A 27,680-nucleotide genomic window follows, 5' to 3' on the forward strand; every position below is an offset into this window, starting at 1 on the left:
TGCCATTTGCATTGCATACCTGTCGTTGTATGCTGTCTGTTGCTGGTTTTGTGGTTACTTGTACTTGGCGCAGTGAGTCGCAAGCTCGATTCGTCTGCAGTGATGACCAAGAAAAAATTTTTTTCTCACATTCTTGTGCTGCTCAACAATGTACCATGGAAATAATAAACTGCTCGCATTTCGGGTTGTCTGGGAATATTTGCCGTCTCTAACACGACACCAAGCAAGTCAGGGTTTAATCTTTATTTCCACGAGACATCTCCCGTATTTAAAATGTATTCTGTCCAATTCCCTTCAATCTGACAGTTTTTTCATGTTAAAAACCACCTGGGACTTCTTCGGCGGCCGCCTAACCCGGGCTGCAGGGCCTGAGATTCCGTTATATTATGTCCTTTCGTTTCATTGCATTGCACAACGCAACTTCAAACAACGAATGTAGCGTGTCATTTGTGCCAGTAACTTCCAGCCCTCAACACCCAGCCTAAACCAGAAAATTCAAGCGTTTTTTCGAATGCCGAATTCAAATTTCATGTTTAACCGTCCAGTAATGTTCGAGCAACAGTGTACTACTTTCTTCCTTTGGCGTCTTAAGTGGCATCTGCTACTTTCTGTAGAGCTTCTCTAATAGTTTCTTCTTCTCCCCTACATCTACAGATGAAAACACACGCTGCCAGTCGCTTCCAAACTATTTACCTCAACCGTTTTTCATACCCAACGGTACTTTTCTCGCGTGCTTTACGCGTTGCACATCCCTTAGTTTCCTTCATTGATCAGTCCTAGTATCATCTCTCCTTAAGGCTACAATGTCGGGTGTCCTTGTTATTTACACGTAAGATTTCAGCCACATCACAGACATAGGACACTGTTGGTGCACGTGCATCTTTCTAGTTTTCACGAATCCCTTCGAATTTCACATTTGTTCCAATCCCAACGAGCGCTATTTCAAAGGCAACTGCATTGTTCACGCCATCGTTATTTCCGCCTTTGATTTTCTATGCACCGCCGCGGTGGCTCAGTGGTTATGGTGCTCGGCTGCTGAGCCAGAAGACGAAGGTTTGATCCCGGCCGCGGCGGTTGAATTTCTTTGGAGGAGAAATTCTAGAGGCCCGTGTACAGTGCGATATCAGTGCACGTTAAGGAACCTCAGGTGGTCGAAATTTCCGGAGCCCGCCACTACGGCGTCTCTCATAGCCTGAGTCGCTTTGAGACGTTAAACACCATAAACCAAACCACCCATTTTCTATGCAGTCGCCAAGAAGCTAGTGGCGGTTGTGTTTCGATGGACGCGAAGCGCAAAAAACACCGGTGTGCAGTGCGATCTTAGCGCACGTTAAAGATTCCTACGTGGTCTAAATTAAAATCTGATGTGGCGTCTTAACATTAGCCCTCTCATGTTTTCTTCCATAATTCGCTGCATGGTTCTCAATTCAATTTGAACCCTGCTGATTAACATCCAAGTTACAGGTGCTTCAAGGACCAAGTAAAACTGCGGATTTCGTCCCAAAGCGCGAGCCAGAAAAACCTCGGGGATACCTAATTCTATTATGTGTTGGCAATGCGATAGCAGTCAGAGCTGTTGATGATGCTTAAGCAAGGGAAATGCGCAAAAAAAAGACACGGAAGAAATTAGCAGAAGAACAGCCTGAAGAGCTGGTACTTAAAAGGGTGCTAAGACCTGCATTCTAAACGTCCTGCAAGATATCACAGAAAAGCAAATATGCATGTTTTAAGAAACACTTAATTTAAATTTAGAACCGATGAAGGCGGATAGGGTTTTGTATGCCTTAATTTCTGGCATTTCTTGGAACTCTTAAGGAATATGACATAATTGATGGACAAAATACAAGAACAACAGAAACTACCAGCGCAATGTATTTGAGAACATACGCGTAACTTTATATCCGACTGCGATTACCTCTCGAGGAGAGCAATTTTTAACCAGTTAATGAAACAGCACGCTCGCAGCCTAGTTTCTGTCTACAATATTTTTCGTGTGAGTGTTTTCTTAGGAACGGCATTTCCACTCACCATGCATTGCACTAAATACGAAGCCACACAGGCTAGCCTCAAAAAGGCGCCCCTTTTTTCTTCACTTGTGCACCGGCAGGTTTTCACTGAATGACTTCAAACACGAAACAGTACCTGCTATGGAGCCTTTCCGGATGCATGAAAAATTACTTGGTCCTTTAGTTGAAAGTGTGATCGTCCTCTACATCGCTTCACGAGCGGAACTTGGTTAATCTTCGCGTTGGCGAGTGAAAGCAGTTAAGACAGCAATCAGAGTTCTCTGTTATATCTTCGTTGTCACATTTTGAGGCAATGAGTGACAGTATTTTCGGTAACCTTTCTTTGCTTTAGGAGCAGCTGCTGACCGGCAACCTGAACTATTGGTATGTGCACGCTTTTCTCCACATGGTTGCAATGGTAATGCCTCTATTTTGCCACGGCAGCTTACTTACTCAAATTTCGTTGGCTATGTTAAGTTCCATGTGCCAAAAATCCAGCGAAACTTGTTACGGTGTGCACATACAGTGCACAAAAAAAGGATAACGGCAAAACAGGAACGTACACTGCGGTTGCACCTGAGTGACTAAAGGTATTTTTGATGAATGCGATGTCATGTGTAAACATTTAATTTATTTTTATTCTATTAAGTAGGCAGAGCGTCAACTTTGGTAATAGAGAAGACCAGGCAGCCTTCTGCTGGATAAGCAGATTCATAGGAAGAGAGCCGAAGTTTACATTTATATCCATGGTTTATATTTAATGGGGTTTAACGTCCAGAGCAGGCGATGAAAGAGGCCGTATTATATTGCTCAAGAGTTTTCAATCACCTCTGGTTCCTTAACAAAGGTTTTCGCAGCACATGGGCCTCTGGATATTCGCCTTCATCTAAATGCGGCCGCCATGGACGAGATTTAAACCCACGTCCTTAGTGTCAGCAGCCCAATGCCATAACCACTAAGTCACCGCGGCGGCTGATTTATATCCATGTAAAAAGTATTATCTAATGAATGTACCTTCGTGGTAAGAAATATAAATGGCCGATAATGGTAGAAGTGTAGTAAAATGGCAGTTTGGGCGAGTTGGTTAAACATCTTGTAATAAAAACAGCGCAAGGACACAGGACGAGAACGGAGAGTAGACACACACGGCGCTGAATGGTAGAAGGCCGTGCCATCCACTCAAATTTCTTTCACTATCAAGAACTTATCTTCAAGGTGCAATCTTGATCCGATCTATCACACAGTATAAAAAAATTAAAGCACTGTTTCAACCTTATTTTTCAATTGAATGCAATTTTTCACATCCGTTGGAAATTAACACACAGATGCAAAACAAACAGCTGACTGCGCTGGGACGCGTACACATAGACAACGACTTTGTAAGCGTGTGGCTTTCAATGCGTTGCGTGCTCTTGAGAATCTTGGGAAAATTCCCAATAGCATGCGACCAGCAGCCGCACTTTAACGCACCTACTACATACCACATTTAATGAAAAAAATGCCCGTCCTTGGCTCATCAAACGACACGCCGTGCTCTAGTATTATGGCGAGTTGGGTAAACACGCAGTAATGCGACCGCAGACAATGAATCCTGCATGCTGACTGAGATCTGACATGGGCGCGGGGATTTCTACGTATGTCAACTGCCTCCTGCTTCACCGAAGAGAGCCAACACTCGATTAAAAGGCGTTACAATGCGACCTCGTGTGTCGGCGCCTCACTTTTGCTAGTGCTTGCTCGATGATCTGCGTTCTGAAGTTTTTCTCTTAAATTAGGCAAATGTGCAGAGATGTATGCATGTGGTACTTCTCGAATATTTTTCAGCATGTCTCACAGGATATGTGCCTCTCAATGTACTGCGCAGAAAACAGGTAAGACTAGGCGCTCCTATCGGGCTTCACACTTAGACCGTATTCATATATACGTAAAGTCGCGTGTTAGATCGCGTTCTCGTAGCGGAATTTTCGGCGGCTCTTGAGAAAGGCTTAGATCACAATGTTAATATTAGCTGGGTCTAACCGACTTAACAGGAGAAATATTTCGTGAATGCGAATTCGAAGCATACGACTGTAATATGAAGCGAGCGCTTGTGTTTGCGAGGCAGCTATATGATCCAGATAGGATCGATAACACACGCACACGCACAAACGCGCACAAACGCACACAAACGCAGACAAACGCACACATGCCCCCGCACATACACAAAACACACGCACCAGAGTAAATAAACAAACTGCTAACAAATAAACAAAAAATTGCTGGGGTTTAGCTTTGGTTAAACCTGGTAGGTTGCGTAAGCATCCGTAGCGTTCCATTCAGGATCATCACCGGTTGCAGACGATTGGGTTTCTATAGAGGCGCGGTGCGCCCGTCTAGCAGTGTCTTGAGCGTGCCGCTTAGCAATGCGTTGTTCGCGTACTTCATCTGTCTCCGAACCCGTTGTCCCTTCCTGGCTTCATCAAGCTGACGTAGCCACCCTTTCTGTTTATCAAGCGGCATAACGACGGAGCAGGCAAGCCAGCGAACGCATTTCATATCCCCCCCCCCACCCGTTCTCCAGCCTCCTCTCCACACTCCACAGCTAGTGAGAGCGCAGCGACGGCAGCTCCTCCACTCGGCAGTTGAGCGGCTACAGCTGTAGTGCGCCGTGCCTCGCGCTGCCCTTCAAGGTCAAACGTGCCTCGCGCCGCCCCGACGCGAAGGGCTGATTGGATTGGATTGGATTGGATTGGAGCAAACTTTATTTGTGCCTGCAGTTGGGCGCTCGCGCGCCCCGACGAGGGCCTACGTCGTCTACGAGGCTGCCGTTACTCGGCGCGGGTCGCCGCTCGCCGTTGCCGGCTCGCTGGGTCCCTGCCTTTCGAGCGCCCCAAGGACCTGCTGGACGGCCCATAGCTGTTGGTCATGGCCGTTGCTCTTCGCGGCTGCCTCCAGCCGCGGCGGGATTGTTCCTGATCTTGCTTCCTTTGGATTTCTGATGCAGTCCCACAAGATGTGCGTGTGATCTGCCGGCTCCCTCCGGCAGACTCTACACGTATCGGTCGGGTAGGTCTCGGGGTACATGCGATGCATTAGTCCCGGGATCGGTAGCGATCCGGTCTGGAGCTGTCTCAGTAGTACCGCCTCCGCTCGACTCAGCCTCGGGTGCGGGGGTGGGAGAGTCCTGCTAGCCAGGCGGTAGGCCTTCGTGATTTCGCTGTAGTCGGTCATGCGGTCCTTGGCTCCGAACCACGTCGGACGGTGTGTTGCCGGGGCGCGGTTGGTTAGCGCTCGCGCCGCTGCGTGTGCCGTCTCATTGTGGTTTGCACTGCGTTCCGATGCGTCGCCCGCGTGCACCGGAAACCACTTTATTCTAACTCTTCTGCCTTGCAGTTTAGTCGCTCGTAGTACGCGCTCGGCCTCCCTGCAGACTTGGCCTTTGGCGAAGTTTCGCACCGCCAGTCTCGAGTCACTCAGTACCGTGTAACAGTCTGCGTCGGCGATGGCCAGGGCGATGGCCACCTCCTCCGCTTGTTCCGCTCCGGCACTTCTCACGCTCGCTGCCGTCCTCGTAGCGCCGGTCGACGCCTCTATGACGACCGCTGCGAAGGCGTTCCGTTGGTATTCGGCCGCGTCCACGTACCGCGCGTGCTCGTCGTTGGCGTGCAGGTCGATGAGAACCTTGGCCCTCGCCGCTCTTCTTCCCTTGTTATACTCGGGGTTCATGTTCTTAGGTATGGGGTCGATTCTGGTCTGGCGTCGGACCTCTTCGGGGACGGGGAGCTTCGTCTCCGCCTCGTTCGAGTGTCGTATTCCCAGGTCGTCCAGTATCTTCCTCCCGGCTTTGGTCGTGGACAGCCGCTCCAGTTGAGAGGTCCGTTGCGCTTCGGCTATTTCTTCGAGCGTGTTGTGCATCCCGAGTTGTAAGAGGCGGGTCGTGCTCGTGAACTCGAACCGGCCCAGCGCCGCCTTGTACGCTTTCCTGATGATTACATTAATTTTGTTGCGTTCGTGTTGCAGCCATCTGTGGTAGGCTGCAACGTACGCGACGTGGCTGATGATGGATTGGACGAGCCTGATTAGGCTCTCCTCTCCCATGCCAGCCTTCCGGGAAGTGACTCTTTTGAGGAGTCGCATAGCGCTGGCCGCTTTTTCCGTGAGACGGGCGATGGTTTCGCAGTTTCTTCCATGCTTTTCGATGACCATGCCTAGGATCCTAATTTTGCTGACCTCGGGGATCACGTTGCCGGATTTGGTTACGATTCTAATTTTTTCGCATTCGCGTTGTCTGGTCTTGCATCTGCCATTGTTGGTAGGTGGGAGTATGAGGAGCTCCGATTTGCTCGGCGAACATCTCAAGCCGGTGCCTTCCAGGTGGTCTTCTAGCGCGTCAACGGCGGCTTGCAGAGCGCCCTCGATGTGGGCGTCGCTGCCGCCGGTCACCCACAGTGTGATATCGTCCGCGTAGATGGTGTGCCTGACGTCTTCGATGTCCGCGAGCTTCTCGGCCACTCCGATCATTACCAGGTTGAAGAGCATCGGCGAAATGACCGATCCCTGCGGTGTGCCGGTGCTGCCGAGCTTCTTCTCTTGCGTTTGTAGGTCACCTGCTCGTAGCTCGGCGGTCCTGTCCGTGAGGAAGTCCTTGATGTAGTTGTAAGATCTTTCTCCCATGTTGAGCTTAGAGACTTGGGACAGAATCGCCGAGTGTTTCACATTATCAAAGGCGTTCTATAGGTCGAGACCCAGGATTGCCTTGTTGTCGCGGGCGCTGCCGCCATTGTCTATGATTTGGTATTTGAGCTGCAGCATCGCGTCCTGCGTGCTGAGGTGCTGTCTGAAGCCGATCACCGTGGCCGGATACAGCCCTTCTCGTTCCAGGTAGTCTTGCCACCTGTTGAGTAGGACGTGCTCCAGCACCTTGCCCACGCAGGACGTGAGCGAGATGGGCCGAAGGGTGTCCGTGTCCGGAGGCTTCCCCGGCTTGGGTATCAGGATAGTCTTGGCTGTCTTCCACTGCTTTGGTAGCGCGCCCGCTCTCCAGCACTTGTTGAAGTATTTTGCGAGGTTCTCAATCGAGCCGTCGTCGAGGTTCTTGAGCGCCTTGTTCGTGACGACGTCCGGGCCAGCTGCCGACCGGCTGTTGAGGGCGTGCAGGGCCGCGCGGACCTCCTCGACGTCGATGTCACGATCGAGCTTCGCGTTGGGTAGGCCGCCGTACGGCGCGTGTTGTTCGGTGGGTGTAGTGGGCAGGTATTTGTCATTGATGCGCCTGGTGATTTCATCGGCGCCGTGTACCGAGACCACCCGATGTATGAGCTTGGCGAGTCTGTCCCTTTGGTGCGACTTGGTCTTGGTTTCGTCGAGCAGGTGCCGCAGCAGGTTCCACGTCTTCCCGCTATGCATCCGAAACATGTCGTAATATTGCTTACGCAATAAAAGCGCGAACTGCCGGAAAAGGGGCAATTTCAGGCGATACATACGATGTGCACCGCAGCCTTGTCGAAGTTAGCGAGTTTGTCGAGCTTAAGATCATAGAAAACATCGCACGAAGTACCCCACTCCATCTAGATCAATAAAAATGGCTTCGAGCCGAGCGCCGCCAGCAAAAAAAAGTCCTAACAAGTGCGAGTGTTTTCTAGAACAGCAGAAATACACATGGACGGAGATAGAAAAAATCAGACAAGCGCTGACTTGCAACTGAAGGTTTATTTCTTGGAACGTGGAAATAAATAGATCAAGCTCCTAATAACAATAACAAAAGATAGGGGTGATGCACACTTGTCCATCTACACTAAAAAAAGCAAAAATGGTAAAACAGCATTACTTTCCTGCAGATAGAAATTCTAATTATTTGGCAGACAACGCTAAGGAGCGACTATGGACACATGCGTCCTTTAACCGAGGGATTTGAGCGGCTCCAGTAATTTCTCCAGTTAGCGTTTTTGGGTGTGTACTCAAAACTTTTTTCTGTTGGAAGTATCGCTGGCAATTTTTGCTTTCACAACCTCGGCAGTGGATACCAAAATGCCCTTTGATTGTGTTCTGAACATTGTTATTGTGCTCTATTAGGCTCTCGATCAGGCATCTGCCCGTCTGACCGACGTGTTGTTTTCCACACGAAAGTGGAACGGACTAGATGATGCCTTCTTGGAAGGCAACAAAATGATTCTAATGCTTCATGGCGAGATTTTGTGACGTGAGTTCCTCGTCAACTTGTTTCCACTATTTTCCAAGCTTTTCTGTAGCCGAAAAGCAACTCTTACGTGAGTTCGGTTGCCTATCTTCTTAAGAAAAGACAACAACTGTTGTCTTTTATTATGCATTGGTGGATTCTGGGAGTTCGTTGTTTTGTTTGTGCTTTAACTTGCGAGCATCGATTCAGATGCGGACACGAGCAGTTGCTTAGGATATCCTACCTTAGCAAGGCGATCAGTGTGGTGTTTCAAAAGACCTCTTTCAGAGTGAATCGATGATTAATTTAGAGTGTTACGATAGTATGACATATCCTACGTGCGCTTAACCAGCTTTGAATGGGACAATACGAATGGGAGCAGAGGCTTGTTGCTTCGCGTTTCATAACACCAGCAAGTATGATTTGGTTTAAAACAGAATCTGAACTAAATAAATCTAAATGTGTCATTTTCTGCTCCAGAAGTCAATGTGAGTGGATGAAGGTACTGAACAAAATCATCTTTAATCTCTTGCTGGATAGCTTGAAAACTATAAAGCATGATAATCATTTTGTTGCATACCAAGACGGCGTCATCTATTCCGTTCCCTTGTCGTGCGGATTACAGTATGTCGGCCAGACGGCCATATGCCTGAACAAACGCCTGAGAGAACACAATAACAGTGTTAACAATTCTTGCATGCAAAGAAGGCGCCATCTACTCCAGTCCCCTTTTGCACGGAAAACAGTACGTCGGCCAGACTGCCAGGTGCCTGATGGAGCGCCTGAGAGAACACATTAACGATGTACAGAATACTGTTAAAAGGAAACTGGGTATCCACTGCCGAGATTGTGAAAGGAAAACTTGGCAGTCATACTTCCAACAAACAAAAGTTTTGAGTAGACACAAAAAACACGCTAACTCGAGAAATAATTTAGCCGCTTAAATCGCCCGGATAGAGGACGCATGTGTCGGCAGTCCCTCCTTAGCGTTGTCAGTCAAAGAATTAGAATTTCTATGTGCAGGGAATTAATGCTGCTGTATCATTTTGACTTTTTCGTGTGCATGCACAAGAGTGTATTACCTCGATATTTTTTAAGGCGAAAGCCTTTAATGTCTCATCGTTGTAAGCAGCAGTTGTCGACAGAAATGTCACGCTTTTCAGTTGGTCGAAACGGTCGTGACGTCACAGTGCGCCAATTTCAAATGGGGCCAATTGTACTTCGGCTACTAACCATGCAACCAATTGAAGGGATCATATAGTGATGCTTCAAGAAAGTGGAACTGAGGTTAGTTAATTGCCTAATTACCCAATTAGCCAAAATAACTTTTCTAGTCAGGCCATATAAATAAATAAAACCGAGTAGAAAATTGGTCGAGCTCGGGAATCGAACCCCGGTCTTCGGTGTGCGAGACGAGCATGCTATCCACTCCGCCATGCCAGCGCGATGGTTTGGAATGAGCAAAGGCGCCTCTAGTAAATACGGTGTCTTCACTCACTCCCATCCTCCTCCCTTCCCTTCCCGCGAGGTTTAGGTGTCCACCAAGATATGAGAGACAGATACATTTCCTTTCCTCAAAAACCAATTTACCGACGAGCGAGGCGTAGAACCGAACGGGCCATGCCGTTCTATGGACTGCCTGGCAGCGTTGCAAGACGCTGTCGCGTTCCACTCTTAGAGGCGAAGCTTAACATGGTAACCAAACATCAGTGACCGCACTTTAGGTAAAAAAAGTGCCCCCCCATGAATTTTGACGGGTGTCCACCGAGATATGTGAGACAGTTACTGCGTAATTTCCTTTCCTCAAATACAATTTTCATTTTCTTCATTACGGCCCCTCTTTCTTCTTTCACTCCCACTTTCTCCATTCCTCTACGGTGCGGCTCAGGTGTCCACCGAGATGACAGAGAATTACTGCGCCATTTCCTTTCCTCAAAAAGCGTTGCGTTCAAAGGGCAAGGCATCGCGCCGAACGGGTGGTGGCGTTCCGTGGACTCCCTGGCAGCGCAACAACACGCTGTCGCGTTCCCCTCCTAAGGGCGAAGCTTAAGCGTCATTAATTGGCAGTTAATTAGTATTCAGGGATTAATCAGTAATTAACCATTAATTTGTGATCGGTCACCACTTAGTAATTAGTATTCAATTATATGTGACGCCACCAGTGTCACAGAAGCAGTCAAAGTGGTGCGGAAAACGCTTTCGCCTCTACGCACTTTAGACAGACAAAGTGCCCCCTGAACTTTTTATTGTTCCTTGGAGCCTGATCTGTTTATTTCCACGTTCCAAGCAATACACTTTTAGTGGAATGTAAGCGCCGGTGTGTAGGTGTCTTCCTTCCGTCCTTGTGTATTTCACGCTGTTCTTCTTGCGAATGGTATCCCAGCTCGCTCAAGCATCAGGCCTAGCAATCTGGCTGCCTGCGGGCAGCCCGAAACGGCTCGAGAAAAAAGAAATTATTCTGTGCAGACACTGGAGGTACTAGAGGTGGATAACTGAAGAGACCCACTGTATATCTATAGCGACGTTCGTTGGAATAGAATTCCCCGCTGAGCTAGTTGTGCTGTCGACATTAGTGCATCCACTGAATCTGGCGGAGATACAATAGCGGAGGAAGCTCCTAGGGCTCACTTGGGTTTGCAAAGGTCTCTGCAGCGTGGTCCCCCCGTAAAATTCTTGCCTAACTGCAAACAGGTCAGCGCAAGCCTAGGCAAGCCAAGACCGCAAAGTATAGCCGCGAACGCTGAAACAGTACGAGAGTATAACGAAACAAGGACTTACGGCTTCTCTGACCAGAGGTCTGCCGTCTCCTAAAAAAGCGAATGAGAACGTGCAGGAAGTAATTAAGTCTTACTACTAACGATGATGGTGATAGAAATAATCTCTTCACCTGTGTTTCAAGCATTCACAAGTTCACCGGATGGCAGCGCTTGAGGTGGATAGCATTGAGTAATTACTCCCTTATTTCAAAGAAGAGAAAATGGAAGGCGAAGAAATTTAAACGTGGTTCTGCGTCCACTGTGAGTATTTAGCCATAATTCTAGATTACTTGACCATTTTTGGCTGCTGGGCCACTGCTCCTGCTATTTATTAAACCGGGTCAGGAGGGGCACTTGCTGCAACTTGGCCCAGTAGCGTGAAAACTCCCATCTCGGTGTCGTTTGGCGCCATCGTGAGTAGGTACAGACACAAGACTGTTTCTTGTATTGCTAAAACCTGTTATTGGAATGAGACCGGCTCCAAAAATGTTTAATCCTTAGCAGCTTAACTAATTTCTGGAAAATACCTATTTAACAAAAACAATTAAGGTAGTGGTTGTAATTAGAGACTTGTAGCAGGTTGTGAGTAGTAGCCATATTAGTACTTTTATAGAATTGCGTAAAGGCGGCTTCCGTAGTCACTGCGGCTCCACAAAATATGGCTTTCTGGACTAGTTACGTGAACTGGAGGGGTTGCTTTGCCTGGATGCTTTCGAAAGCACACGTATTTTCTCACGACGCCGCCATATATTGTCGAGCCACAGCGGCGAAGGTAATGGCGTTTTCGAAATTCGATAAACTGTTGTGAATATTCCTAACGACCGGCTACAAATCTCCAATAATTTCAACCAGTAGCCTGATACAGTTAAACCTAATTTACAGAAATTAGTTAGGCGGTAAACTAGTGAGCACTTTTTACATGTTTCCTGAGGTCCGTCAACGCAGGTATTATTGCGCCGCAGAAGCCGCCTTCATGAATGAAGATCCCATCTTAAAACAAAATTGGTTCGCCTTCGCAGAAACACCTCGTATATGTATATGCGCATATTGATTATCTCCTTTTGTAGTTCAGTAAAGTTAAGCTGTGCCGCTAAAAAATTGCGAATCAGCTTACTTATAAAGCGGAATGCGCCGTTTAATTAAACAATAAAATCAAAATCACTTACTTGCGCACGTACCTGAAAACATAAAAAAATATTCGCACTTGTTGACGCGAACACCGTGAATACACTACACCCACAGAAAAACAGGATACTTTTCGAGAAACAGTGCTCGAAATACTTTTAAAGAGCGAAAATGAAGACTCTTCGTGCGCCCTCTGGCTCTTAAGTACCATGAAGTTGTAGAATTTGAATGGCGAATAAAAGGGATCATGAAGCAGAATGCAACGCTGAACAAAAAATAGAAGTGAATACTGACTTTCATTCGGATCTGAAGAGAAACAAAGATTGCGAATTGTTTACATATGGTCCGAGAACAAGGCATTCTCAGACTTAAACCATACACATATATGGGTGATTCTGGCAAGCAACATTGCTAGATATACCTGCAAGGAGCACATTTTAGCATGGTGTTCGAGCAAAATAACTTAAGCCATGATGCAATAGGGGCACTGCTCTGTCATGTTACCTGAAATTCAGTCAGTTTTCATCATTTAAAATGGTTGGGAACATCAGAGGTCTATAATTAGCAATAAAGAAACACTTACCATTAAATTAAATTCTAAACCCTACCCGTTCTAACCACAGTCGTCGCTCAATGGCTTTGGCGTTCAGCTCCTGACCCCAAGATCGCGGGTTCGATCCCAGCCGCGTCGGCTGTGCTTTCTTGAAGCATAAATAAAACAATGCTTGGGTGCGGTCAAATTTCAGCGCTTTTAAAGAACCCCAGGTGTTCTAAATTAATCTGCAGCCGTCCACCTATGTGTTTTTTCATCGGTGCCTCTTTTCGGGGCATTAAACCTTAGAACTTGGACCCCTTCTTCCTCTGAATATTCTTCGAGCACCACAATGATATTGTGCGGTTAGAAATCAAGATGAGCACGATTTTCACCGAAGAAGTTCCTTTTCTGAAGATGCACTAATCATTTAGCAGTAAGCTGAAACTATCAGATGAAGGGTGAAAGCTTACCCCAAATTCCTTGTCTGACACCGCTAACTGCTTTTATTTCCTTGAACGCACAGTGCTTCAAAACGAATTTGAGCGACACCTATTCTGTATGAACTATATACCACAAATACCGATTTGACGCTTTATTGCATTCATAGTTTCATATGTTGCACTGCAATAAGCAGTGTGTTTATGGAGACATTTAAATTGCAATCGTGATAAGGTTTTAAGGGGTTGAAATATTTTTTGATCCGGATATTCTCGTATGAGTGACGGACCTTTCGAAGAACACTGAAGGCACGCACTAGGCGAAGCTCGTTTGTGCCCGTACTCTCTGATTACTCTCTGAACTCTGGACTGCATGTATAACACGGCTAAACAAGTACAATTCAAAATAATGTCGCAGTTCTCAAGTGAAAAGAACCCGTATTGAACAGAATAGACAAGGCGTGAGTGCTGCGCCTTCAGCGTATCAGCCGTTGCTACCGTTATGTACATCCGGCGAAATCTTTAGCTGGCGTACGTCACGGCTGTGCTTTCCGTGCTCTTGCAACTTATGACATTGCAAACTTGAGAAACTCTCAAATCTAAGCACATGCTCACTAAGCCCGTGCTTAAGCTCACTAAGACCATGCGATGCCCGTGCTACGTCGTAAAGCACAGGAGCGAAGAAAAAGCGGCTTTTCCTCAAGCTATCTAAAGATATGGCCGGCTGTACAGACCTAATACGAAGGCGTCTACTGCCCTAACCTTGTGTACAAGTTCTCAGGTTAAATAACGAGAGTTTTATTATGCACGTCCTATACTGCGGCCATGTAGCGTCTCCGACATCCTTTACAGCCTAAAGCTGGTTACGTAACATACTTGCATGCTCCTTATTCTCGTGACACATTACGCTGATTGCCAGATATCCTCAATAACGTTCAAACCACGGCAGTTTAGGTAGCTTCTCAAACCTTGTTGTAGCTAGGTTGTAAACAGCATCCATGTGAGAACATTCTGAAGCGGCACTTTACAAGCATATTGCAAAGAAACTATATGTGGGACCACTTCGGAAGCACGCTTCCGCTTCCGTAGATCTCTCGTGTTCAGGTTTTTACGCTATCAAGATGTCTAGCGCCTAGCGGAAGCATATGGATGCCATGGAACATAAAACTCTTTAGTCCTCTCGATAGTGTAATTCTCCCGATGTTTCCGCACTGACTGCCAGGCTAGTAATGAAAGTCTGCAAAGAAATAGACTCCCCTGTTCACGATAGGTCTGAAACAAACCTCCTCAATTTCACTGAAAAATGGACAAAATATATTCACGAAGGAGCTCTTTGTCCCTGTTCCCTACTACTCGTACACCGTGGGAGCAGGTTTTACACATTCAAAAGTGTAGTAAAACTTTGTGTGCTATATTAAAAGACGATATGGCCTAGAAGCTTTTAAAATGGTAGAGTGTCTCCAGGAATGGCTCATTAAAGTATGTCGTTGAGATGCTCAAGGCACCGAAGTTTTAAACGAGACCTCTTAGTGTCTTTCTTTTAAAACACATATTGCGTTTCCTGGGTGGTCGCGAGATACCTTTTGTGTTACAATCTTTAACAGTTTTTCCTTAGTCTCTGGGACTTGCCTATACACACATCATAGAAACAAAGGATCTAAGAGGTGGGTTGGTGCATTTCAGGTGACTTTTCTGTTTTATTTTTTCCAAAACTGTGCCCTCTGATTGGAGGTTGATTATTTTGCTATTTTAAAAAGTGGCTTTCGACGTTGACATTCGACAGAATATAGCACTCAGAAATGATAGAAGAAATATATTTTCTTGAATTTACCGGCTAATCTTAAGTAACATTCATACCTCAATTGAATTATAAGAGCCCCAAAAGCCGTAGAAGAGTCTCAATGGAACAGAACTGCAGCAGTTTAAGTGTATTTTCGAAATTTCTCCGGCTGTTGCTACTTGCGTGTATTATGTTCTTTGCCCAATACTAGTGAAGAGTTATCTTCTGGATACATTTTTCCTAAAGCACTTGGAATAAGGTTTCAGGAAGTGCGAGAGAAACTGTTGCTAAACGAAAATAAACCATTGCCAATAGACTTCACCCCAGCGGCCTTCCTCTTGGATGTAACGGCAGTTATATTCACTGCACATATAAATATCCGATACGCACTTACATATAAAATACGCCGGGCACTGTTCTCCCAAACATCTTAGAAAATGCAGTTCAGAATATTTCAATAATATGTGAATGACAGATCCGGTTAAATAAATGGAACAATTTTGCAACAAACATCCAGCAACTCAGTGCATCCATCGTGAAACCATGCAGACTAGGAGTGTAGGCGGAGAAGCAATCGCGTCTCCGACACATGCGGAAAGACGCCAGACAATGGCACGCCCGAAAAAGCGCTGAGGAACATGAAGCGAGGATCGAAAAGATGCGAAACCGTTTTTGCAGGCTAGTTGGTGCAATAATGTCTTTGGGTTTAGCGCTCTCTCCTGTCAACTTCGTTTCGTCCTGTGCTGTGGTTTTGAGCTAGCAACCGATTCTAGTCGAAAAGATATATCAAGTTAGGCTTTTCTGTGCGCTGCAACAACAACCTACTGCAGGGGCCGATGTCTACTTCGCACTTAATACAAGATTAGTTTGGAGTACATTGATGCATGCGTGATTGGCTGTGGAGCGCCTTCCGGGAGAACAGCTTCGCATCGCTCAAATCATTGGCCTCAACGGCCGAAATTCCACCGACTGCAGGATGAGTGCCCCTCGCCAAATCAGCCTGATTCCCTCATGGCAGGTGACTGTGGCCAAGAGGTGTGGGCTCCCGGCGTGCGCTGATTTTTGGACACAGTGCGAGTTCGACGGCACCTCGTAGCCCATAGACGTCGCTGCTTTATCCTATCCTTTTCTGAAATTCGTTCGTTCGTGTTTTCGTTTGCGAGCTCATTGTATTTTCGCAAAGCTTTCAGTAAGCAGCGAATGTATCAACTGTGCATGCCGAGAGCACCGCTTAAGATTTCTGGGGGTACCTGAAGTACAGTTTGGCGATCTGTACCGATCCACATGATATAAACAGCTTCAGACAGACACGTCTATTCAAGTCTTGCTCTCACTGCGTCTGCCCTTATTTATTTAATGGTTGGGACTCTTATATGCAAGTTGTGCAGACAGAGGCCTTTTTTATTGATACTTTATGCCTTACAGTACTTACAGCACTTCTTTCTTCGGATTAAAAACACTTACTACAGATCGTCTAAACAAGGCTTTCATTACAGCCTCAGCGCCCCCAAAGCACACCTTGGCAATTACTACAAAAAAAAAATGAAATGAAGTTGGGGAGGGGTCCCCTTTGTGCGAATCCACAACAGATATTTCCTGCCAGTGGCATATCTCACCTTCCACACGTTGGCCTCTGGTCTCGCCTCTCTTGGCTCGGTCGAGTTGGCTCTTCCCATCTCCATGGCCCTTTACCTGTTTCGTACTCCGCACGTCTTCTTCGCCGAAACTGTGGCGACCCCGCACCTTCTGCATAAGACATGTTTGCTCTGCCAATTGCACTCTGAGCAGTTGCGTCGCTTAAGAAGAGGCACATAAAAGCATGTTGAGGGAAAGCGCTGCCATTTCCATTGCATACCTGTCGTTGTATGCTGTCTGTTGCTGGTTTTGTGGTTACTTGTACTTGCCGCAGTGAGTCGCAAGCACGATTCGTCTGCAGTGATTGCCCAGAAAAAAAAATTTTCTCACATTTATTTGCTGCTCAACAATGTACTATGGAAATAATAAACTGCTCGCATTTCGGGTTGTCCGGGAATATCTGCCGTCTCTAACACGACACCAAGCAAGTCCGGTTTTAATCTTTATTTGCACGAGACATCTCCCGTATTTAAAATGTATTCTGTCAAATTCCCTTCAATCTGACAGTTTTTTCATGTTAAAAACCACCTGTGACTTCTACGGCGGCCACCTAACCAGGGATGCAGGGCCTCATATTGCGTAATGTTATGTCCTTGCGGTTCATTGTATTGCACAACGCAACTTCAAACAACGTATGTGGCGTGTCATTTGTGCCGGTAACTTCCAGCCCTTAACACCCAGCCTAAACCAGAAAATTCAAACGTTTGTTCGAATGCCGAATTCAAATTTCATGTTTAACCGTCCAGTAATGTCGGTGCAACAGTATACTAATTTCTTCCATAGGCATCTTAATTGGCATCTGCTACTTTCTGTAAAGCTTCCCTAATAGTTTCTTCTTCTCCCCTACATCTACACATGATAACACATGCTGCCAGTCGCTTCCAAACTATTTACCTCTACCGTTTTTCATACATAATAGTACTTTTCTCGCATGTTTTACACGTTGACCATCCCTTGATCCCCTTCATTGATCACTCCTAGTATCATCTCTCCTTAATGCTACAATGTAGGGTGTCCTTGTTATTGTAAGCGCAATATTTCAGCCACATCACAGACATAGAACATTGTTGGCGAACGTGCATAATTTAGTTTTCACGAATTCCTTCGTATTTCGCATTTCTTCCAATCCAAACGAGCGCTATTTCAAAGGCAACTGCATTTTTCATTCCATAGTTATTTCCGCCTTTGATTTTCACCGCCGCGGTGCCTCAGTGGTTATGGTGCTCGGCTGCTGAGCCAAAAGACGCGGATTCGATCCCGGCCGCGGCGGTTCACTTTTTTTGGAGGAGAAATTCCAGAGCCTCGTGTACTGTGCGATGTCAGTGCACGTTAAAGAACCTCAGGTGGTCGAAATTTTTGGAGCCCTCCACTACGGCGTCTCTCATAGCCTTAGTCGCTTTGGGACGTTAAACCCCATAAACCAAACCACTCATTTTCTGTGCAATCTCCACGAAGCCACTGGCGGTTGCGTTTCGATGGAGGCGAAGCGTAAAAAACACCTGTGTGGTGTGCGATCTTAGCGCACCTTAAAGAATCCTACGAGGTCTAAATTAAAATCTTGCGTGGCCTCTTAACATTACCCCTCTCATGTTCTCTTCCATAATTCGCTGCACTGTTCTCAATTCAATTTGAACTCTGCTGATTAACCTCCAAGCTACAGGTGCTGCAAATACCAATCATGCTTTATTGCGCCACGCATAAGGGGGTAGCCGCATCCAAGTAAAAGTGCGGGTTTCGTCCCAAAGCGCGAGCCAGAAAAACCTCGGGGACACTTAATTCTATTATGTGTTGGCAATGTGTTAGCAGTCGAAGCTATTGATGATGCTTAAGCAAGGGAAATTCGCAAAAAAAAAAGACTCGGAGGAAATGAGCAGAAGAACAGACTTAAGAACTGGTACCTAATAGGGTGCTTAAGACCTGCGTTCTAAACGTCCTGCAAGATATCATAGAAAAGCAAATATGCATGTTTTAAGACATACATTATATAAATTTAGAACCGATGAAGGCGGATAGGGTAGAGTATGCCTGAATTTCTGGCATTTCTTGCAACTCTTACCGAATATGACATAATTGATGGACAAAATACAAGTACACAAACAGAAACTACCAGCGCAATGTACTTGAGAACATACGCGTAACTTCATATCCGACTGCGATTACCTCTCGAGGAGAGCAAGTTTTAAGGAGTTAATGTCACAGCACGCTCACAGCCTAGTTTCTATGTACAACATTTTTTGTGTCAGTGTTTTCTTAGGAACCGCATTTCAGCTCCCCATGCATCGCACTAAATAATAAGCCATACAGGCTTGCCTCAAAAAGGCGCCCCTTTTTTCTTCACATGTGCACCGGCAGGTTTGCACTGAATGACTTCAAACACGAAACAGTACCTGCTATGGGGCCTTTGCGGATGCATGAAAAATTACTTGGTCCTTTAGTTGAAAGTGTGATCGTCCTCTACATCGCTTCACGAGCGGAACTTGGTTAATCTTCGCATTGGCGAGTGAAAGCAGTTAAGACAGCAATCAGAGTTCTCTGTTATATCTTCGTTGTCACAATTTGAGGCAATGAGTGACAGTATTTTCGGTAACCTTTCTTTGCTTAAGTAGCAGCTGCTGACCGGCAACCTGAACTATTGCTACGTGCACGCTTTTCTCCACATGGTTGCAATGGTAATGCCTCTACTTGCCACGACAGCTTGCTTACTCAAATTTCGTTGGCTATCTTAAGTTCCAGGTGCCAAAAATCCAGCGAAACTTGCTGCCCTGTACACATCAAGTGAAAAAAAAAGGATAAAGGCAAAACAGGAACGTACACTGCGATTGAACCTGAGTGAGTAGAGGTATTCTTGATGAATGCGATGTAATGTGTAAACATTTAATTTCTTTCTATTATATTAAGTAGGCAGGGCGTCGACTTCTGTAATAAAGAAGAGCAGGCAGTCTTCTGCTGGATAAGCAGATTCATAGGAAGAGAGCCGGAGTTTAGATTTATATCAGTGGTTTATATTTATTGTGGTTTAACGTCTCAGAGCAGGCGATGAAGGAGGCCGTATTATATTGCTCAAGAGTTTTCAGTCACATCTGGTTGCTTAAAAAAATTTCTCACAGTACATGGGCCTCAGGACGTTCGCCTTCATCTAAATGCGGCCGCCGTGGATGGGATATAAACCCACGTTCTTAGTGTCAGCAGCCCAATGCCATAAAAGCTAAGTCACCGCGGCATCTGATTTAAATCCATGTAAAAAGTATTGTCGAATGAATGTGTCTTCATGGTAAGATATATATGTGGCCGATAATGGTAGGAGGTCGAGCCATCTTCTCATATTTTTTCATTATCAAGAACTTATCTTCAAAGTGGAATCTTGATCCGATCTGTCACACATTATAAAAAATTAAATGGCTGTTTTAACGTTTTTTTTTAATGTAATGCAATTTTTCACATCTGTTGGAAATTAACACACAGATGCACAATAAACAGCTGACTGCGCTGTTACGCGTACACACAGACAGGAAAGACGCAAACGTGTGGCTTTGAATGCATTGCGTGCTCGCGCGAATCTTGGAAAAATTCACAACAGCATGCGACCAGCAGCCGCACTCTAACGCACCTACTACACACCACATCTAATGAAAAAAATGCCCGTGCTTCGCTTATCAAACGACACGCCGTGCCCTCGGATTATCGCGAGTTGGGTAAACACGCAGTAATGCGACCGCAGACAATGAATCCTGCATGGTGATTGAGATCTGACGTGGGCGCAGGGATTTCTGCGTACGTCAACTGCCTCCTGCGGGTTGTAAGCGCAAAAGAATAAAGGTACGTTCCGTCCAACTGTAGTCACCCGGCCGCCAGGAGTTGCTGCCGGCAAGGGATGTGGGCATAATCTCGATATAAGCTCAAATGAGCTGGCTAAAGGTTTTTCTCGTGGAAACGCGTGCAATCTAGACCTTTAGCGGACTATCGATTCTCTATGCAACAGCCTCACCGAAGAGTGCCAACACTCGATTAAGAGGCGTTACAATGCGGCCTCGTGCGTCGACGCCTCACTTTTGCTCGTGCTTGCTCGACGATCCGCGTTCTGAAGTTTTTCTCTTAAATGAGTCAAATGCGCAGAGATGTATGCATGTGGTACTTCTAGAATATTTTTCAGCATGTCTCAAAGGATATGTGCCTCTCAATGTACTACGCAGAAAACAAGGAAGACTACGCGCTCCTATCGGGCTTCACACTTAGACCGTATGCATACAAACGTACAGTCCTGTGTCAGATCGCGTACTCACAGCGGAATTTCCGGCCGCTCATGAGAAAGGCCTAGGTAATAATATTAATATTAGATGGGTCTAACCGACTTAACAGGAGAAATATTTCGTGAACGCGAATTCGAAGCATGCGACTGCAATACGATGCTAGCGCTTGTGTTCGATCGATAACACGCACGCGCACAAACGCACACAAACGCACACCCGTTCACGCACACACACAAACACATGCACCAGAGTAAATAAACAAACAGCTAAAAGATAAAGAAAAAGCGCGAACTGTCAAACATGCGATGTGCACCGCAACCTTGTCGAAGTTCGCGAGTTCGTCGAGCTTAAGATCATAGAAAACTTCGCACGAAGTACCCCGGTCTTTCTAGGCCATATAAAAATGGCTTCGAACCGAGCGCTGCCAGCACAAAAACGTCCTAACAAGCGCGACTGTTTTCTAGAACAGCAGAAATAGACAAGGATTGAGATAGATAAACACTGACAGGCGCTGACTTGCAACTGAAGGTTTATTTCTTGGTACGTGTAAATAAATTGGTCAGGCTCCAACTAAGAATAACAAAACATACCGGTGATGCACACTTGTCCACCTACACTAAAAATAGCCAAAATGGTAAAACAGCATTACTTTCCTGCAGATAGAAATTCTAATTACTTGGGAGACAACGCTAAGGAGCGACTATGGACACATGCGTATTTTAACCGGGGGATTTGAGCGGCTCCAATAATTTCTCCAGTTAGCGTGTTTGGGTGTGTACTCAAAACGTTTTTCTGTTGCAAGTATGGCTGGCGAGTTTTGCTTTCACAACCTCGGCACTGAATACCGAGATGCCCTTTGATTGTATTCTGAACATTGTTGTTGTGTTCTACTAGGCTCTCGTTCAGGCATCTGCCCGTCTGACCGACGTGTTGTTTTCCACACGAAAGTGGAACGGACTAGATGATGCCTTTTTGGAAGGCAACAAAATGATTCTAATGCTTCATGGCGAGATTTTGTGACGTGAGTTCATCGTCAAGTTGTTTGCACTATTTTTCAAGCTTTTCGGTAGCCGAAAAGCAACTCTTACGTGAGTTCGGTTGCCTATCTTCTTAAGAAAAGACAAAAACTGTTGTCTTTTCTTTTGCATTCGTGAATTTTGTGAGTTCGTTATTTTGTTTGTGCTCAAACTTTCGAGCATCGATTCAGATACGGACACGAGCAGTTGCTTAGGATATCCTGCCTTAACAAGGCGATCAGCATTGTATTTGAAAATACCTTGTTCAGAGTGAATCGAAGATTTATTTAGAGCGTTACTATAGCCTGACATATCCTACGTGCGCTTAACCAGCTTTGAATGGGACAATGCGAATTGGAGCAGAGGGTTGTTGCTTCGCGTTTCATAACATCAGCAAGTATGATTTGGCTTAAAACCTAATCTGAACTAAATACAGTCTAGCCCGGCTATAACGAAGTCGGCGGGAATCGGAAATCACTTCGCTATATCCGCTATTTCTTTATATACGGACTACGAAAAAAAAATGCTAACATCGGCATACCGATTTATTGCCGCTGAAAGAAGTCGTCCAGCGTCCCCTACAACGCATACAACATCCATACAACAGCATACATCGATCCGCGATAACGATAAAAATGAGCCACGCTTCCAACATACACAATGCTGCCGCGCTTTCTCCCTGCCTTGCGCACCGCGGCACCGACATAAAACAAAGCGCGCGCTGCCACACCTCCTGCAGACTGCAGTCCAGCCGTGGCGCCGACTGCCTGGGAGAAATAGAGAACCGCGATTGGCGAAGACGGCCGCTCTCTGCTACGTCATCGAAAAAAAAATCGCCTCTGTTCTTTTTTACATTTTTCCCCTGCGCGGCCTGCTCTACCGCTCTACACCGTGACGCCGTTCAAGAACGCCGCAACACGAGGCCGGCGTGCCATGCGATGCAGTGAAGCAACATTTCGCTCCACAGGAGAGCAGACGACGCCACGAAAGGACGCCGTCAGCCGATTTTGCTCTTATTTTCGCGAAAAAAATCGCCTCAAGGACGCAAAAATGTGTTGATTGGCAGATTGTTTTTCGGTTGGTATTAAATCTCTTCGTTATATCCGCTGACGCGCACTTATTTACTTCGTTAAAACCGGATCCAAAATGTATTGAAAATGCAAAAATGGGAATGGGAAATTCAAATCCCTTCGTTATAACCACTATTTCGCTATAAGTGGCTTCGTTATAAACGGGCCAGACTGTAAATCTAAGCGTGTCATTTTCAACATAAGAAGTCAACGCGAGTGGATGAAGGTACTGAAGAAAACACTCTTGAATCTCTTTCTTGATGGCATGAAAACTATAAAGCATGAGAATTACTTTGTTGGATACCAAGACGGCGTCATCTACTCCATTCCCCTGTCGTGCGGAAAACAGTACGTCAGCCAGACGGCCAGGTGCCTGATCGAGCGCTTGAGAGAACACAATTACAATGTCCAGAATACTGTTAAAGGGAAACTCGGTGTCCACAGCCGAGATTGTGAAAGAAAAACTTGACAGTCATGCTTCCTACAGAACAAAGTGTTGAGTACACACCCAAATAAGCTAACTAGAGAAATAATTTAAGCAGCTCAAATCGACCGGTTAAAGGACGCATGCGTCAGCAGTCCCTCCTTAGCTTTGTGAATTTCCTTAGCTTTGTGAAAGAATTAGAATTTCTATAGGCAGGGAAGTAATGTCTGTATCATTTTGGCTTTTTCGTGTGCATGCACATTAGTTTATTCCCTCAACATTTTTTATTGTTCTTTGGAGCGTGATCTATTTATTTCCACGTTCCAAGGAATACACTTTTAGTTGAAAGTCATCGCCGGTGTGTACATGTCTTCGTTCCGTCCTTGTCTATTTCACGCTGTTCTTCTTGCAAATGGTATCCCAACTCGCTCAAGCATCGGTCCTAACAAGTCTGGCTGCCTCCGGGCAGCCCGCAACGGCTCGAGAAAAACGAACCAGTTCTGTGCAGCCACTGGAGGAGCGCGTAGCAACGCTAGAGAAAGGAGCGGCTGGTTCTGCGCCTTGGCAACCCACGGGCAGGGCGCAGGCAACTAGAGGTGGATAATTGAAGAGACCCACTATATATCTACCGCGACGTTCGTTGGAATAGAATTCCCCGCTGAGCTTATTGTGCTGCCGCTATTAGTGCATCCAGTGAATCTTTCGGAGATACAATAGCGAGGGAAGCGCCTAGGGCTCACTTGGGTTTTCAATGGTCTCTGCCGCGTGGTCCCCCCGTAAACTTCTAGCCTAACTGCAAACAGGTCAGCGCAAGCATAGGCAAGCCAAGAACGCAAAGTATAGCCCCGAAGGCTGAACCAGTACGAGAGTACAACGAAACAAGGACTTACGGCTTCCATGACGAGAGGCCTGCCGGCTCCTAAAAAAGCGAATGAGAACGTGCAGGAAGTAATTGAGTCTTACTACTAACGATGACGGGGATGGAAATAATCTCTTGACCTGTGTTTCAACCATTCGCAAGTTCACCGTATGGAAGCGCTAGAGGTGGATAGCATTGAGTAATTAGCCCCTTATTTCAAAGAAGAGAAAAACGAAAGGCGAAGAAATTTAAACGCGGTTCTGCGTCCACCATGCGTATTTAGCCAGTACTCCGGATTACTTGACCATTTTTGGCTCCTGGGCCACTGCTCCTGCTATTTATTAAAACAGCTCAGGAGGAGCACTTGCTGCAACTTGGCCCTGTAGCGTGAAAACTCCAATCTTGGTGTCGTTTGGCGCCATCATGAGTAGGTACAGACACAAGACTGTTTCTTCTGTTGTTAAACCTGTTATTGGAATGAGTCCGGCTCCCATGATGTTGAATACTTAGCAGCTTAACTAATTTCTGCAAGATACCTTTTTAACAAAAAACAATTAGGGTACTGGTTGTAATTAGAGACTTGAAGCCGGTTGCTAGTAATAGCCATAATAGTCCTTTTTTAGAATTGCGAAAAGACGACTTCCGTAGTCACTGCGGCTCCACAAAATATGGCTTTCTCGACAAGTTACGTGAACTCGAGGGGTTGCTTTGCCTGCAGGCTTTCCAAAGCACACGTATTTTCTCACGACACCACCAAATATTTTCGAGCCACAGCGGCGAAGGTAATCGCGTTTTTAAAAATCGATAAACTGATCTGGATATTCCTAACGACCGGCTACAAGTCTTCCAATTTCAACCAGTAGCCTGTTAGAGTTAAAAATAATTATCAGACATTAGTTACGCGGTAAACTAGTGAACACTGTTTACATGTTTACTGAGGTCCGCCAACGCAGGTATTATTGAGCCGCCGAAGCCGCCTTCATACCTGAAAATCCTGTCTTAAAACAAAATTTGCTCGCCTTCGCAGAAACAACTCGTATATATATATGCGTATATCGATTATCTCCTTTTGTGGTTCAGTAAAGTTAAGTTGTGCCGCTAAAAAATTGCGAATCAGCTTACTCATAATGCGGAATGCGCCATTTAAAAAGTAAAATTAATATCACTTACTTTTGTACGTACCTGAAAACATCAAACAATATTCAAACTTAATGACGCGAACAACGTGGCTACACTACACTTAAAAAAAAAACATAGGACACTTTTCGAGAAACAGTGCTCGAAATACTTTTAAAGAGCGAAAATGAAGACTCTTTGTGCGCCATCTGACTCTTAAGTACCATGCAGTTGTAGAATTGCCCTGTTGTTTGAGCTAAAATTCAAGTTGTCCAATTCAACAATGGCGAATAAAATGGATCATAAAGCAGAATGCGGCGCTGAACAAAAAATAGAAGTGACCACTTACTTTCATTGGGATCTGAAAAGAAACAAAGATTGCGAACTGTTTACATATGGTTCGAGAACAAGGCATTCTGAGACTTAAACCATACACATATATGGGTGATTCTGGAGGGCAACATTGCTAGAAATACCTGCAAGGAGCACATTTTAGCATGGTGTTCGATCAAAATAACTTAAGTCACTATGCAATAGTGCGACTGCTTTGTCGTGTTACCTAAAATTCATTCAGTATTCAGCATTTAAAATGGTTGGGAATATCAGAGGTCTATAGTTAGCAATGAAGAAGCGCTTACCATTACATTGAATTCTAAACCCTACCCCTTCCAACCACCGCCGTGGCTCAATGGCTCTCGCGTTCAGCTGCTGACCCCAAGATAGCAGGCTCGATCCCGTCCGCGTAGGCTGTACTTTCTTGAAGCATAAAGAAAACAATGCTTGGGTGCGGTCAAATTTCAGCGCTTTTAAAGAACCCCGGGTGTTTAAATAAGTCTGCAGCCGTCCACCATGGTGCTTTTTCATCGGTGCCTCTTTTCGGAGCATTAAACCTTACAATTTTGACCCCTTCTTCCTCTAAATATTCTTCTTTCTTCGAGCACCACAATGATATTGTGCGGTTAGATATCACGTTGAGCACGATTTTTAAAGAACAAGTTCCTTTTCTGAAGATACACTAATCATTCAGCAGATAGCTCAAACTATCAGATGAAGGGTGAAAGCGTTCCCCAAATTCCTTGTCTGACAACGCTAACTGCTTTTATTTCCTTGAGCGCACGGTGCTTCAAAACGAATTTGAGCGACACCTATTCTGTATGAACTATATACCACAAATGTCGATTTGACGCCTTATTGCTTTCAGAGTTCATATGTTGCTCAGCAATAAGCGATGTGTTTATGGAGACATTTAAACCGCAATCGTGATAAGGTTTTAAGGTGCCTAGCTGATGTCAGATGGCTCTCCGTGAAAAAGATTATTGCCAATGAATCAGGTAATGAAGTTTCGAAAAAAAAGATTTTTTTGTCGTAATTAAAGGAATAAATACAGCAGTACCATAGGGAAGCATTCTTAGGCAAATCTTATTTTGCTTGTATATAACTGATGAGCACTACATTTTTCCGAACAGTATCCGCCGCGGCAATTATGCGGTTATGGCGCTGGGCTGCTGACCCGAAAGACGTGGGTTTGATCTTTTCGCCTTCGATGTTTTTGATCGGTCGCCTTTCAATAGATGCGATACGCTTCAGATCGGTGTACTGTGCGATGTCATGCAGGTTAAAGATATCCACGTGGTCAAAATTATCTCTCCCCTACACTACAGCGTCCCTCATAGCATGAGTGGCTTTAGGACGTTAAACCCATAAACTGAACTGAACTTGTATCCGAACTCACAGGTTCATTAATCCGTTTTGCCGACCATTCAAGTTTATTAATCACCGGTGACACAACCCAGGACATAGAAAAAAATCTCCGATTAGTCAACACCACTTTTGACCGCATGGACAAAACAAAATTCATTATGATAATTTTCATAATATCAGTGATGATTTTTCTAGTAGCCTATTTTTTTCAATGTGTTCACGGAGCCCACAAGAACGTTTGCACACCTATTGGAATAACGCACAAATGTAGGCCATATGTTACCGCAGAAGATAAAGCTACTGCCGTACAAAGTAGTCACTGATGCTTCCACAGTTCACGTATACACATTTGGTTTGGGAAAACACGACCTAAAAAAACTTTCATAAACTTCTTAAAAAAGAAAGTATTGAGAATGATAGGTAACGAAACGTATGGTTCCACAGTGAACTTTACAAAATATTTGAGTTTATTAAAATTAATTAGAAATTAATTAATTGCTTACTGTATTGTACTGTGCAGCTGTGAAAAAGAATCGTTTCTACCACAATGTTTCTACATTAAAGAAAACCGTCCTCAGGAATAGCACACGTCACCTAGATGTATGCTGCATATATCCCCGCACAAGAACTATGCGCTTCAATAATTAAACTATAGCCTTGCAGTTCTCCCCAAGAGCTGTACTCATAGGTTTCTAGCTACTGCCCAGTTCTTTAAAAATGTTCGAAAAACATGTGCTTCTGCTGACAATAAGTAACAATGTGAACATCATGAGCGAACCTTTTTTCACTCAGTATGCTGCTTTTCTTTATGTTGTGACC

The 27,680-nt window shown here is 45.4% G+C and overlaps 1 protein-coding gene across 1 annotated transcript; it reads right to left on the bottom strand.

Annotated features, from left to right (window-relative positions):
* Positions 1 to 4,799: 4,799 nt before the first annotated feature.
* Positions 4,800 to 6,674, bottom strand: LOC149356244 (uncharacterized). The gene has a single exon (XM_089576288.1). It carries the CDS (start codon positions 6,657 to 6,659, stop codon positions 4,800 to 4,802), a length of 1,860 nt encoding a protein of 619 aa, XP_089432414.1. The 5' UTR covers positions 6,660 to 6,674.
* Positions 6,675 to 27,680: the final 21,006 nt, after the last annotated feature.

Source organism: Amblyomma mixtum, chromosome 3 (assembly GCF_055824585.1).
Source record: "Amblyomma mixtum isolate Tamu chromosome 3, ASM5582458v1, whole genome shotgun sequence".
NCBI lineage: Eukaryota > Metazoa > Arthropoda > Arachnida > Ixodida > Ixodidae > Amblyomma > Amblyomma mixtum.